At 33.9% G+C, this 14,283-nt stretch overlaps 1 protein-coding gene across 1 annotated transcript; it reads right to left on the minus strand.

The window, feature by feature from the left end:
* Positions 1-8,321: 8,321 nt before the first annotated feature.
* On the minus strand, positions 8,322-10,046 carry LOC114367610. Its single transcript, XM_028324796.1, has 4 exons — positions 9,898-10,046; positions 9,736-9,820; positions 9,246-9,650; positions 8,322-9,164 (listed from the first exon to the last, which is right to left on the minus strand). The coding sequence occupies exons 3-4, from the start codon at positions 9,498-9,500 to the stop codon at positions 8,484-8,486; spliced, it is 936 nt and encodes a 311-aa protein (XP_028180597.1). The 5' UTR covers positions 9,501-9,650; positions 9,736-9,820; positions 9,898-10,046; the 3' UTR covers positions 8,322-8,483.
* Positions 10,047-14,283: the final 4,237 nt, after the last annotated feature.

The following is a 14,283-nucleotide window of genomic DNA, read 5'->3' on the forward strand; positions in this document are numbered from 1 at the left end:
ATCTAATTCTAATGCCATTGTGTCTAAATGTATCATTTCACGACTAATACAATTTAGTTTATGTTGTTTCACTCAATTGGATGGGTAAGGTGCGTGTAATCAATTGGATGGGCATGTTTGTGATTCACCGGTTTCTACTTATCTCATATGGTATTAGCTTTGAATTCTCATGCTTATAACAATGCTTAGATTGAGTAGGTATCAGATTAGACAAATTTGTTTTCAATATCAAAAGAATTCCCATTAAGTATTTAAGACATCTTATTTTGGAAATCAATTTATCTTTGTTTCACCTCGTTAATCCACTTTAAGATAAAATTATACTTTTAATTGTGATTTAATGATCAAGTCAAAGAACAAACTCCAGATCTTAATTAAAAAGATTCAACTATCAAATCACTTGTGTTAATAACTTTTAATTGTCATTACATTATGTTGTCATGCATGAATTGATGTCAATATTATTTAACCAAAGTACACATATGCACATTTACCTGATATATGTGGGGGATTAGAATATAAAATGTCACTAACAAAAATTTAGAATCAAGTACCGAAATATAATTAATGGCGTGTCTCCATTTGAGGAGTTCTTCTTCCCCTAACACTTAGTTTTTTAGACTGAAATTTATGTTTTGAACTTCCAATCATACATATAATAAGCACATTGTTTCAGTCTATAGTATATGCCCTTGTATGAGGTTTAAGCTTTGTACAAAAGGTACATATCTTTAACATTCACAGTTGTAAAATTTTAGGTTTAGTGGAGTCTTTATAATTTTGTCCACAAATGTTTGGAAAGGCAACAACAGGGACACAGTCATTTAGACATCCTAACAATTCAATTTAGACATCCTAATGCATATACAAATCACACCAAATATAATTTCAATTTAAATACAAACGCAATTTTTAATAGCAACTAAATAACACAAACTACCTAATAATATGAACAAAATCAGGTATAATCTAAAAAAAAAAAGCAAAAAAAAACAAAATACATAGCAAAACATGATCCGCGGAAGAACTTCCACAGGATCTTCCGCGAGAAGAAAATGTATCCTGCGGAAGAAGCTTCCGCAGGTTCTTCCACGACAACAAAATGTAGCCTACGGAAGAAGGTTCTGCAGGATTTTTCGCGGGATCCGCGGAAGACAAAGTTGTTCCGCTGGATCACGCGGAAAATCCTGCAGAACCTTCTTCTGTTGGATCACGCGGAAGATCCTGCAAAAGCTTCTTCCGCAGGAATCCGTGAAAGAACCTTCCACACTTCTTCCGCGGGACCCCGCAGAAGAACACCTTCTTCCACTACAGTTCCCAGAAGCCACTTTCAGACGCGCAGAAGAAGGTTCTTCTTGCGGAAGAACCTTCGTCTTCAACCTCCACCACCACAGGTCACTAATGTCGTCTATCCTAAGGTTCCTACGACCATTTACGCCATTCAAACAGATACGAGGAGGTTAGAAGACTAACCTTGATGACAGAAGACACGAACAACAGCTTCAATGGAGGATGTCAACTTCAGATGAAGGGAACAACAACTTCAAATGAAGGGAACCAAATTTGAAATGGAGAAGAAAATAAGGGTGCGGGGGAAGAAGGGAATAAGCCAATATCGGGGAAGAAGAAGCACGAATGGAGATTGCTAGGTGCACGGGGAAGAAACAAGCGCGGAAGCAAGGGGAAGAATAAAGGTATCGCGGAAGAAGAAGTGTTTTTTTTAATTACGATACTTTTATTTTTTAAATGAAGGGTATTTTGGGTACTTCATTGAATTGATGGGTGCACCTAGCAACACCCTTAGCATTTTTTTAAACATAAACCTTGAAATTGGTCCTCATGTCATCCGCAGATGTGATCATTTTCCCAAGGAACCAGGTTAAAGCCCACGATTAGTACTTGGATCTTCTGAAATTTAAGGTAAAAAAATTACTATGCTAATTCTGATTTGCATTTTATATAAATTAATTAATTAATTTATTAATTGCTTTAGAATTATTTTGACACAATGTGCTACAGAACCTACATGCCTGGTTTACTCTAAACAAGTGTAGTATTTGTTAATAGGTTACAGTTAATTCGTTAAAATAATTCTATTAAAGTAGGGCATAAAATGTTGACATACTTAAAAAAAAGTTGGAACTACAAAAAGAAATGAAATTCTCGTAGCCAACAATCACAAAGACAATAACACACAAATAATTACAAAAGTCTTGAAGAGTACATGTATAAATTATGAAGATATGAATTGGAACAGCCTTTAGATAACAAAAGGGTGCTTTATTCTAAAATCACGATACATTTGTCACGATACAACCCGTCCTTGTTTTTTGGGTGAATGCATTTTTTTTATTAAATTTTTTAGGTGAATGTATTTATTTATTTTTAATATTTTAAAACGAAGGAAGTACTTTCTCAAAAAAACTTTAAAACAGAATTTGTTTTTGCTATAAAAAAAAAGCTTTAAAAGTCTTCCCTACACTAACTTGATTGAAGATTTTCCGTGGCTTATGTATGGGCTGACGACCATATTTGATTCCCATTACGCATCAAACCGTGTCATTTTGTTCTTACCGTTTTCCAAGCCTTTCGGTAACTTTATAAGAAGTTTACATAAGTTTACTTGTTTTAATTTTGATCATTTGTAATAAAATTTAATGGCCAATACATGTTTCTCTTATTTTTGTTTTTGGCAAATTTACGTAAGGGGGCTAATTTAGAAAGTATTTACGTAAGGGGGTCTGTTTCAAAAGAAATAACGGAGGGGGTCTGTATTGTGGAGGAAACCGCCATTGCCACTGGCGGCATGGCTCAACCCGCCATTGGCACTGGCGGCAAAGGTGGAGAGAAGGGGGTATTGTCACTAGCAGTGGCGATATGGCCACGTAGGATGGAGAGAGGAGGGTGTCGCCAATGGGAACGGCGACACACCCTAGCTTGGTCTCGCCCACACGGCTGGCGATATAGCCCTACGTAGCTTGGTCTCGCCCACACGGCTGGCGATATAGCCCTGGCAGATTCGGTCAGCCTTGGTCTCGTCCACAGGACTGGCGAGACACCTTCGTTTTGTATTTTATCAGCTAGGGCACAGCTAGGGCACTGTTAGTGAACCAGACGATGAAGTCACTGACATCGTTGAACCAGTTTCAATTGTTCACCCAACCGAAGGTAAATGTTTGTGAAATGCAAAATTAGTTGAATACATCTATCTTTTTATGAGAATTGTATTTAATGGTAACTAAATAGGAGTAGTTTGTTGACGTGATTTTATTTTATAAATTATTAGGTGTACCAGAAATTCAAAATCCATTTTGGAATGATGCTAGCCATTATAATAATATCAATTGGAGTCATCCAGACGAGGAGGACATTTGTGGTCTGGACATGCCAACGACTTTTAATGTTGGACAAGAATTATATGTTGGCATGGATTTTGACAGTAAAGATGCGGTCAAAAATGCACTCAAACAATATGTGATGAAGGTGCATCAAAGTTTTAAGGTTGTTGAAACGAAATCACACAAATATATTGTTTGTTGCCCCAACAACACCGAAGAGTCTCCTTGCCCTTTTTATATGAGGGCAATTTTATCCAAAAAAACTGATGCATGGAAAGTGTCACAATGGGGTGGACCGCACACATGTCTAAATATGACTATGACACAAGACCATGAGAAGCTTGATTCAAATTTAATTGCGACTTGCGTAGTAGGTACGTTTTTTATGTTCATATTATCCTACTTTTGTGTTATTTGTTATTTTAATTTGTAATTTTATTTACTTATTTGAATTACAGGCATGATCAGAGAAGATCCATCAATAAAAATTTCTTTGATTCAAGAAAGGATAAATAGTGAATTTTCCTATAAGGTTTCATATAGAAAAGCATGGATGGCCAAACAAAAAGCGATTGCAATTGAATATGGCGATTGGGAAGAGTCGTATGCGAAACTCTCATCATGGCTAACACACATGCAAAATCATTCTCTTGGCTCTTACTTTCAAATACTACATGACGATTTTATTGTTGGTAATAGGGTGAGTCGCGAACATCGTCAATTTCATAGAGTATTTTGGACATTTGGTCAATGCAAGGAGGCTTTTAAGTATTGTAAGCCAATCATACAAGTTGACGGCACACATTTATACGGCAAATACCGTGGGACCCTGTTAATGGCCACATCGCAAGATGGAAATGGTGGTGTTCTTCCTCTAGCATTCGCCGTGGTCGAAGGCGAGACGCTAACAGCATGGTCATGGTTTTTGGCCCACTTGCGTGAACACGTCACAGATAAGAATGGAATTTGTCTAATATCTGATCGTCACGCGAGTATAAAGTCTGCTGTCGCTAATGAAGCACTTGGTTGGCAACCTCCCCACGGTTTTCATGTGTACTGTGTCCGACACATAGCCAGCAATTTCAATCGCAAATTCAACAACGCGAAACAAAAAGAGATGTTCAAGAAATTGGGTAAGGTTTATTTTATACATTAATTTAATTTGAGTTTCATGTCCATGTACAACTTTTGATGATAACAAATTTGATGCAGCGTACACTCCTTGCAAGCATGTGTTTGATCAAAACTTAGAAAAATTTCGTCAATTGAGTCCAGCCATAGCAAGATGGATTGATCGAATCTCAAAGGAAAAATGGAGCATGGCTTACGATACATCTGGACGACGATATGGTCACATGACAACCAACTTATCAGAATGTGTGAATAAGGTGTTGAAAGATTGTCGCAGCATTCCAATAACAGCGTTGGTCAAGTCAACATATAGTAGGTGCCGAAAGTACTTTGTTGATCGTGGTCGCCAAGCCCAAAGACAATTAAGAGAAGGCCAAGTTTATTGTTCTAAGCTTGTTACAGAACTTAGGAAAAATCAAGAACAAGCTTGTTCGCACATCGTTCGCGTGTATGATATTCACTCGACAAGGTTTGAAGTAGAGGAGACCTTCAATCCTATAACGCAACGTGGCGGACAAAAATGGGCAGTTAACTTGAATGGCCATTACTGTCAATGCGGAAGGTATTCTGCGCTTCACTATCCATGTTCACACATTATTGCAGCTTGTGGTTACGTGAGCATGAACTACTACCAATATATAGATGTTGTTTACACCAATGAGCACATCTTAAAAGCATACTCCGCACAGTGGTGGCCTCTTGGGAATGAAGCGGCAATTCCTCCTTCTGATGAGGCATGGACACTAATCCCTGACCCAACTACAATTCGTGCGAAAGGTCGGCCAAAATCAACAAGGATAAGGAATGAGATGGATTGGGTCGAACCATCTGACCACCGACAAAAATGTAGTAGATGTGGAGCTGAAGGGCACAATAGGCGTCGATGTCCAATGCAATCTGACCGTGGGAGTAATTCATTTAATTGATTTATGTATGTTACATGCCTGACTTGTATTGCTTTAGGTTTTGTTCAATGTATTTACTTGTTGGTCTTCAATGAAATCGTCAGTTACTTTTTGTTGAATGTGTGCTTCTAATGAAATAAAATTACATTTAGAAGTTGAAATAAATGGAGTGGATCAATCGAGGTTGAGTGACATTGGTGTTGATCGTTAGTTAGAAACGTTAGTGTCTAAGTATTTTGTCTTAGTTTTTTATTTGTTGGGGTTAGGGCTAAGGTTGTTTATTTTTGGGTTTAGGGGGAATTTTTTTATTTTAGTGGTTAGGGTTAATTTTTTTATTTGAAGGGTTAGGGTGTAGTTCTTATTTTTGAGGGGTTAGGGCTAAGTTTTTTTATGATTTAGGGGTTAGGGTTAAGTTTTTTATTTCAAGGGTTAGGGTTTAGTTCTAATTTTTAGGTGTTAGAGTTTAGTTCTTAATTTTTAGGGGTTAGGGCTAAGTTCTTCTTATTTTATGGTGTAGGGTTAATTTTTTTATTTGAGGGGTTAGGGTTGAGTGCTTATTTTGGAGGGGTTAGGCTTATTTTTTTATTTAGGGTTAGGGTGTATTTCTGAACATTTTAGGGTTAGGGCTAAGTTTTCTTATTTTAGGGTTTAGGGTTAATTTTTTTAATGTGTACTTCTAATGAAATAAAATTACATTTAGAAGTTGAAATAAAATTTGTTTTTTTTAATGTGTACTTCTAATGAAATAAAATTACATTTAGAAGTTGAAATAAAATTTCGTTTTTTTTAATGTGTACTTCTAATGAAATAAAATTACATTTAGAAGTTGAAATAAAATTTCTTTTTTTTTAATGTGTACTTCTAATGAAATAAAATTACATTTAGAAGTTGAAATAAAATTTGTTTTTTTTAATGTGTACTTCTAATGAAATAAAATTACATTTAGAAGTTGAAATAAAATTTGTTTTTTTTAATGTGTACTTCTAATGAAATAAAATTACATTTAGAAGTTGAAATAAAATTTCGTTTTTTTAATGTGTACTTCTAATGAAATAAAATTACATTTAGAAGTTGAAATAAACTTTATTTTTTTAAACGGTAAGGGTTTAGTTCTTATTTTTTAGGGTTAGGCTTAGTTCTTATTTTAGGGGTTAGGGTTAAGTCATTTTATTTTAGGGTGTATGGTTATTTTTTTTATTTTAGGGGTTAGTTCTTATTTTTGAGGGGGTAGGGGGTAGGGAAGGATAGAGGGTTGAATGAGGAATCTGTGCATGAAAATGCAAAAGGAAGTGTCTGGAGAAAAGGAGAAGGATAAAGTGGAGTACTGAAATGTGAAAACAGGAGGTAAAACTGGATTCGCGAAGTACGAGGAAGAGAATTCGAAATGTTCATACTATTATACTTCCGCCATTACAATGTATTGGCATTAAAGAAAAATTACTAAAATATATTTTCGATCTCAATGAATATTTAATTTTTTATTTGTTTTATAATAATTTTTTTGTTGTGTCTTTAATCAAATAATATATTTTTTTCTTTGACATTTTTTAACTCATAATAAATTATTAAATTTTGTGTTTATTTTTTGATAATTTTTTCATTTATTATTAATTTTTTTTTAAAAAAATAATAACAAATGAATTTCTTTTACTAGAAAGTAAAAATAAAATTTGTTAGTTTATAATGAACTAAAAAAAAGTGTATAGGACCACAATAAAATTTTTGTTTTATTGTAGAAAAAAATAAAAATAAATAAATTATAGAAAACATAAAATTAAGGTATTTATTAAGAATTATAAATTGTTTTTTTAAAAAAATATATTAACGGATGTTTTAAATTTTTATGAATATTAAAACTTTTATTTCAAATTTATCTGAAATAAATTATATTATATCAATATAAGGATTTTTAAATAAATTAAAATATATTTTTTCCCTTTAAATATATTTTCAGGTTTGGAGTCCAACAAATCTAACTTCAGATAAAAAAAGGAGCAATGTTATAATTTTATAGAAAAACAAAACAAATGAAATTTTTTACAAGAACAAACAACAAACTTAGGGTTAGTTCTTATTTGTTAGGGATAGAGCTATGTTTTTTATTTTAGGGTTAGGGTTTAGTTCTTAACATGTTAGGGGCTAGGGTTAGTTTTTTATTTTAGGGGTTAGGGTTAGTTCTTATTTTTTAGGGTTAGTGTTAGGTTTTTTATTTTAGGGTTAGGGTTTAGTTCTGAACATGTTAGGGGCTAGGGTTATATTTTTATTTTAGGGGTTAGGGTTAGTTCTTATTTTTTAGGGTTATGGTTAGGTTTTTTTATTTTAGGGTTAGGGTTTAGTTCTGAACATGTTAGGGGTTAGGGTTATATTTTTATTTTAGGGGTTAGGGTTAGTTCTTATTTTTTAGGGTTAGTGTTAGGTTTTTTATTTTAGGGTTAGGGTTTAGTTCTGAACATGTTAGGGGTTAGGGTTATATTTTTATTTTAGGGGTTAGGGTTAGTTCTTATTTTTTAGGGTTATGGTTAGGTTTTTTTATTTTAGGGTTAGGGTTTAGTTCTGAACATGTTAGGGGTTAGGGTTATATTTTTATTTTAGGGGTTAGGGTTAGTTCTTATTTTTTAGGGTTATGGTTAGGTTTTTTTATTTTAGGGTTAGGTTTTAGTTCTGAACATGTTAGGGGTTAGGGTTATATTTTTATTTTAGGGGTTAGGGTTAGTTCTTATTTGTTAGGGTTAGGGCTAGGTTTTTTATTTTAGGGTTAGGGTTATATTTTTATTTTAGGGGTTAGGGTTAGTTCTTATTTTTTAGGCTTAGGGTTAGGTTTTTTATTTTAGGGTTAGGGTTTAGTTCTGAACATGTTAGGGGTTAGGGTTAGTTTTTTATTTTAGGGGTTAGGGTTAGTTCTTATTTTTTAGGCTTAGGGTTAGGTTTTTTTATTTTAGGGGTTAGTTTTTGAGTTTTATTTGGTTTACGGTTCATTGATTATTATAGTTTGATACGCGACATAAATATTATCCATAAGTAAGCCTTAATAAACTGAATATCATACATTACGCCATGAATGTCAAATTACAAATATACAACAAAGGCTTAATAAACGAAGACATGCAAATCATTCATTTTGGTGTCCGTGATGTCGTGAGGATGTGCCACATGGTCGATCCCATCTTCGTGCTTGGCGATCAGGATTTCTTCTGCCCCGATGCCTCCCCGCTTCTTCTTCGTCAACCTCCGCAGAAAATGCGTGCCGCAAATCAACACCGAATAAGTCACCCGTATTAGGTATTTGTCCCGGTACATTCCATTGTGTTCCTAACGGGGCATTAGGTGTTGGAATTGGGCCATGATATTGCTGTGTAGGGGTCATTGTGGGCCATGAAAAATGAGCTTGTGTTTCCGCAACACCACCGAACGATTGCTGGCTTGCAGAAGTATCAGTGTGATGACCCTGAAAAGGATATTGATACATCTGGGTCGGATACTCAGCAAATGTTTGTGGCGTGTAATACATTCCATGGCCACGCTCCGCCATTTGTTGGGAATATTCTTCCGCTTCAACAATGTCCCTTCTTCTGTCTATCCCCTGAGTTTCAATACTTGACTGAAGTATGTGAAACTGTTGTGCAGGAAATTGACGCTCTGATGCGGGACCATGTGACACTGGCTCAGTGACTCTCTCTTGCTCTTCGGATAAAATTGTAATTTTTTCCACATAAGGCACGAGATCATCAAATGTGCATGTATTCCTCCCTTGAGGAGACACCATGTATTGTAATGCCTCCGCAACTTCACCCTGCATTTATAAGGGTAAGAAAATTAATGGCCATCATTAAATAAAAGTTCAAGTTAAAATTTGAAAAAAATTTAAAAATACCAATGTAGCCGTCTTTGCATTTGCTGGGTCAACAAACATCTTTGTCTTTCGCCTATACCAGACCATGTAGTCCGAGTTAAAACTCAATAGGCCTTCTTGTCGGGGATAAGCGTCGACCCTAAATGCATGGCGATTATTCCACTGATCAATCATTGGGGCGAACAATTGCCCCCAATTTTCGTCATGTTTCCCTTTCAATGTTATGCCATGAATGTTTAAGGGTTGTGAAGGAGACTCTGGAATTGGCTGTTGCATCCCAAATTGTCTCAATACTCTGTCCGGTTAGTGCCACTCAATAACTTGGAAACAAATTAGTGGCACCACCGCGTACCACGCGAGACTTCCGACTAAACAAACGGGAGGCAACAGTGATATTACGGTTGATGGGTACGGCTCCCACACAAACTGCATATAACAACATAGTTATGAACATTTTAGTAAAATAACACATATAATTTTTTATTTTACAAATAGAATAACATCTTCTTACCTCATGACGTTTCATAATATCTAACTTGCGACGAAAAACTCTCACATCATCATTGCCGATATGTTGGTTTCCACGTCGCAGCCACCTACAAAGATTAAAATTTAATATATGCTAAAACCATTTATTCTATTGAAATGAAAGACGCTGCTAAAAATTACTAACCTATGCCCCAGTGGTGTATTTTCTACTTGGGAAGGAGTCCTCTTTGGAGCCAAGGTTGGACATCGTTCCCATGCCCACATTTGTAGTAAGATGCACATACCTCCGATTGATTTAGTTTTATAATCGGTGGCATTGCACATCTCTCTGTATAGAAAACCAAGTACGGCAGCTCCCCATGCATATCTGCCACATTCTTCAAAGTCACATAAAAATTGAAGGTATCTTAGCGAAACTTTGTTACTGCTTTTATCAACGAACAAGACACCTCCAATGAATCTCAATATCCATGCACGGGCAAACCTTCGTACTTGTTCTTCGTCGTCGTCATTATTTATTTGGGCAAAATGGTGAGCCAGCCAACTTAATTTCACCACACTACCTCTAATTTCATCTTCTTGTGGTCTGACTCCCAATAATTCCTCACATAAATCAGCCCAATCAAGATTTGTTGGACCGATTAATGGTAAACCATCCACACTTATACCTAACAATACAGAGACGTCTTGGAGAGTAATAGTACATTCTCCGCATCTCATGTGAAAGGTATGTGTTTCCGGCCTCCATCTTCCTATCAGAGCACTAATTAATGAGGCATTTATTTTTAAGTACCCCATCTTGATAATCCAAGCGAAACCAGATTGTAGAAGAAAAGGAAAAATTTGCTCAGGAATTTGTTCTTCCCCTTGATACGTGGGGACAGCTCGTCTGATATGTAATTTCCTATCTTCTTCCCCATTCCAAACATGTTCTGAAACATGTTTAGGTTGCATCCATAATACATCAGCATCGATGGGGCCAGACTTAATGTTAACATGTGATGAAGATGATGATGAAGATGCCATTGCTACTACAAAAAAAAATATAATACATTATTTCATAAAACAATTAATATTAACCTACAAACTAAAACTAACACTGATCATATATATATATAACTAAAAACTAAAAATTATTAACTCAAACAATATTAACTTATAATTATTTAAAACTATACTATCTATATATAACATACAAAAATATATAACACACAAAAATTTAACACTAATAAAGTAAATTTACGCATCTCTAATATTATAATTATTTATTTACGTGTAACATGCTTAATATTATAAAAACTAAAAATATATGTCTACCTAAAATTTACAAATATGTACGCTAATATTAATTTATACCTAATATTTCTACCTTATCTAATATTACGTGTGTGCCTAATATTTCTAAGACTAATATTAAGTGTGTCGGAACGTTTGACTGTAACTTACTAAAATATCATATATATACTACAAACTAACCTTCAAATATATACTACAAACTAATAACAACATACTTATTTTTATACAAACCTAGACTCGATCTGAAATTATGGTTTTTACAATGTGTGCTTGTCTGATCCATTTATTTTATTAAAATAAGCACTTTTAATAAATAAATTTAAACAAATAAACTCGTAATAGTTGTATTTAAAATAAATAAAGAAATTTTAAAAAAATATTAGTGATAAATACAAACTCCATGCATTCACCACTAAAATATCAAAGAAATATTTTCTAACTTTACTAATATTTCCATCATAAAAACCAGCCAACCATATCATTTGGTAATAGATCATTAATGAAATTAGACAATGCAATTCAAATTGTCATTTGTCAATCATGTAAAACATGGTCAAATATATACTACAAACTAATAACAGCATACTACAAACTAATAACAGCATACTTATTTTTATACAAACTAACCTTCAAATATATACTACAAATCTAAAAATATATACTACAAACTAAATAATATTTTTTTACTAACTAACCTAACCTAACCTACTCTTCAACTATCCGTTACTACATAAAAATTAATAACAGCATACTTATTAATTTATTAATAATAATAACTAACCTAACCTTATAATACCTATTAATCTTAATTAACCTAAACTTACAATACCTATCTAGCTAACCTATTATTTTAAAAATATTAACAAACAGAATATATAAATCATAAAATATAAATATATAAATGTTATTTAAAAAAATCACTTACCAGACAATTAGGAATTATGAACTATGGAAGAAAAAAACTCAGCAAAGGCAAAGCACCAACAGCACCAAGAACACTCTAAGAAATTTAAGAACGGAGAAAAGCAAAGGTAAGGAAAGCAAAGATAAGGTAGAAGTGAATCCAAAGTTTTACGTTCATGTTATTTTATAGAAGAAAAGCGTATACAATGGTCAAATCCTACTCTGCATCCCTAAACAATGTTGCTGCATCCCTAAACAATGGAGAGCAGAACTGAAAAGCTGGAACTGTATAAAGGTGTCTCGCCAGTCCTGTGGACGAGACCGAAGCTGGGCTATATCGCCAGCCGTGTGGGCGAGACCAAGCTACGTAGGGCTATATCGCCAGCCGTGTGGGCGAGACCAAGCTAGGGTGTGTCGCCGTTCCCATTGGCGACACCCTCCTCTCTCCATCCTACGTGGCCATATCGCCACTGCTAGTGACAATACCCCCTTCTCTCCACCTTTGCCGCCAGTGCCAATGGCGGGTTGAGCCATGCCGCCAGTGGCAATGGCGGTTTCCTCCCCAAAACAGACCCCCTCCGTTATTTCTTTTGAAACAGACCCCCTTACGTAAATACTTTGTAAAATGAGCCCCCTTACGTAAATTTGCCTTTGTTTTTTTTATCAGTGACGTTTTCTTTTTCATTCCCACTAGAACGACGTTGTGTTGCATTTCAAGGTTTGAAGTGTGAATTTGAAGAAATGAAATTTGGGATGTTGGGAAGAATTATAATATTTGTGAGATTTTTTTAAATTGATTTGAGATCTGTTTTTTTTTTTTAAAAAAATTGAGATCTTTTTTGGAAGATGAAAGAAGGTAGGTGAAGGGCTGGTAGATGATTTAAAAGATGATTTTGAATTTAAATTTGATTTGGAAACAAACACTCACAATCTTTAAACGGTTATAAATCTGATTATCAAATATTTAACGGATACGTCATCACTTAACTCGATATCTAAAATTTTCAAATATCAAGTAACAAATGTGATTTTTTTTATTATCAAGAATTAAACACAAAATTCAGATATATATTAAAAATTAAAAACATATTTAAGTTGTAGATCGAGTGTGGAATAATTAATCATCATTCACAAATAAAACTCTGTCTCCATAAATTGTAATTAAGACGACAGGGGCTTGATTTAAAAGGTTGAATCGTCCAATAAACATGGTTACCAATTAATAGATCACTGATGAAACAAAATGCACTAGCTTTTGAAAACCGAAATGGACACATTTGAATTGAATATTAGAATGTGTTTCGTTTGCCATTTCACAGCCATCAATGTAAGTTTATTTTAAGGCTTTCTCTCACATATTTCTCGGTTGAATAGTCTCAAAATTTGTCCGGCCAACAAACCAAACACACTTATTTTTTTAGAGGATTAGTGCGTAATTGGATGAATGCCCACAAAATTGATTTTAAATAAAATTGAATTTATAAAATTGATTTAATTAAAAATAATTTTGAAGTGATGTAATTTATGTTTAAATGTTTTTATTATAAATTATGTTTGGAATAAAATTCAGTATAAATTTTCTCATCCAAAGCAAAAATTATTTGAATTTACTTCAACTCAAAATCAATTCTAGACACAAAATTAATTTTAAAAGCTTGTACAACATGAAACTAAACAGGTAAAATTTTAATCTAAAATCAATTCTGAATCCGGGGTCAATTTAAATACACACTTAAAATCGTGGTCTGACCCCACGTGCTGCTCCATTGAACCAATTTCAAGTAGCAAATAAACATTTTATCTTTAGTGTAGGTCCACTTGCAACAAGCTCTTACCCCCATTTCTCTCGCAATTGTTCTTTGTTGTATTCGTCAATCTCTTAAATTGTTGGAGTATGTATGGTAACGTTGAGAATGTCAAAAGTACCTTCATTATTTTCACTGGGCATGATTTAGGTCTATAACTAACTAAAACATACGGTGCAAACTGCATGCACTTCCAGTTCAATCCCAGACAGCAAAGGATCAAAATTCAAAATTTAATTTGCTGTCCCCTTTACCTACATCATTTCACATCTGTCAAGGGAATTCCCGTAATTATTGTATAAAATATCATTATTCTTTAAGACAACATGTTATGTGACACAACATTTAGAAGTTTAGGAATGCACATTTTAAACTCCTATCGTAACTTATTTAATCATTATTTGGAGGAAGAATTTCACCGAACATTTTGGATCAACTATTGAAAGATTATTTTATAAGTAGTTTCAAGTTTGAATCTTAGTGATCCTATCCGTCTCTAGTAAAAGATATCTGTATTTTATACTAAAAATATATTTAGGGAAGAGTTTATACAGCATACAACTACA

This window comes from Glycine soja, chromosome 9 (assembly GCF_004193775.1).
Source record: "Glycine soja cultivar W05 chromosome 9, ASM419377v2, whole genome shotgun sequence".
NCBI lineage: Eukaryota > Viridiplantae > Streptophyta > Magnoliopsida > Fabales > Fabaceae > Glycine > Glycine soja.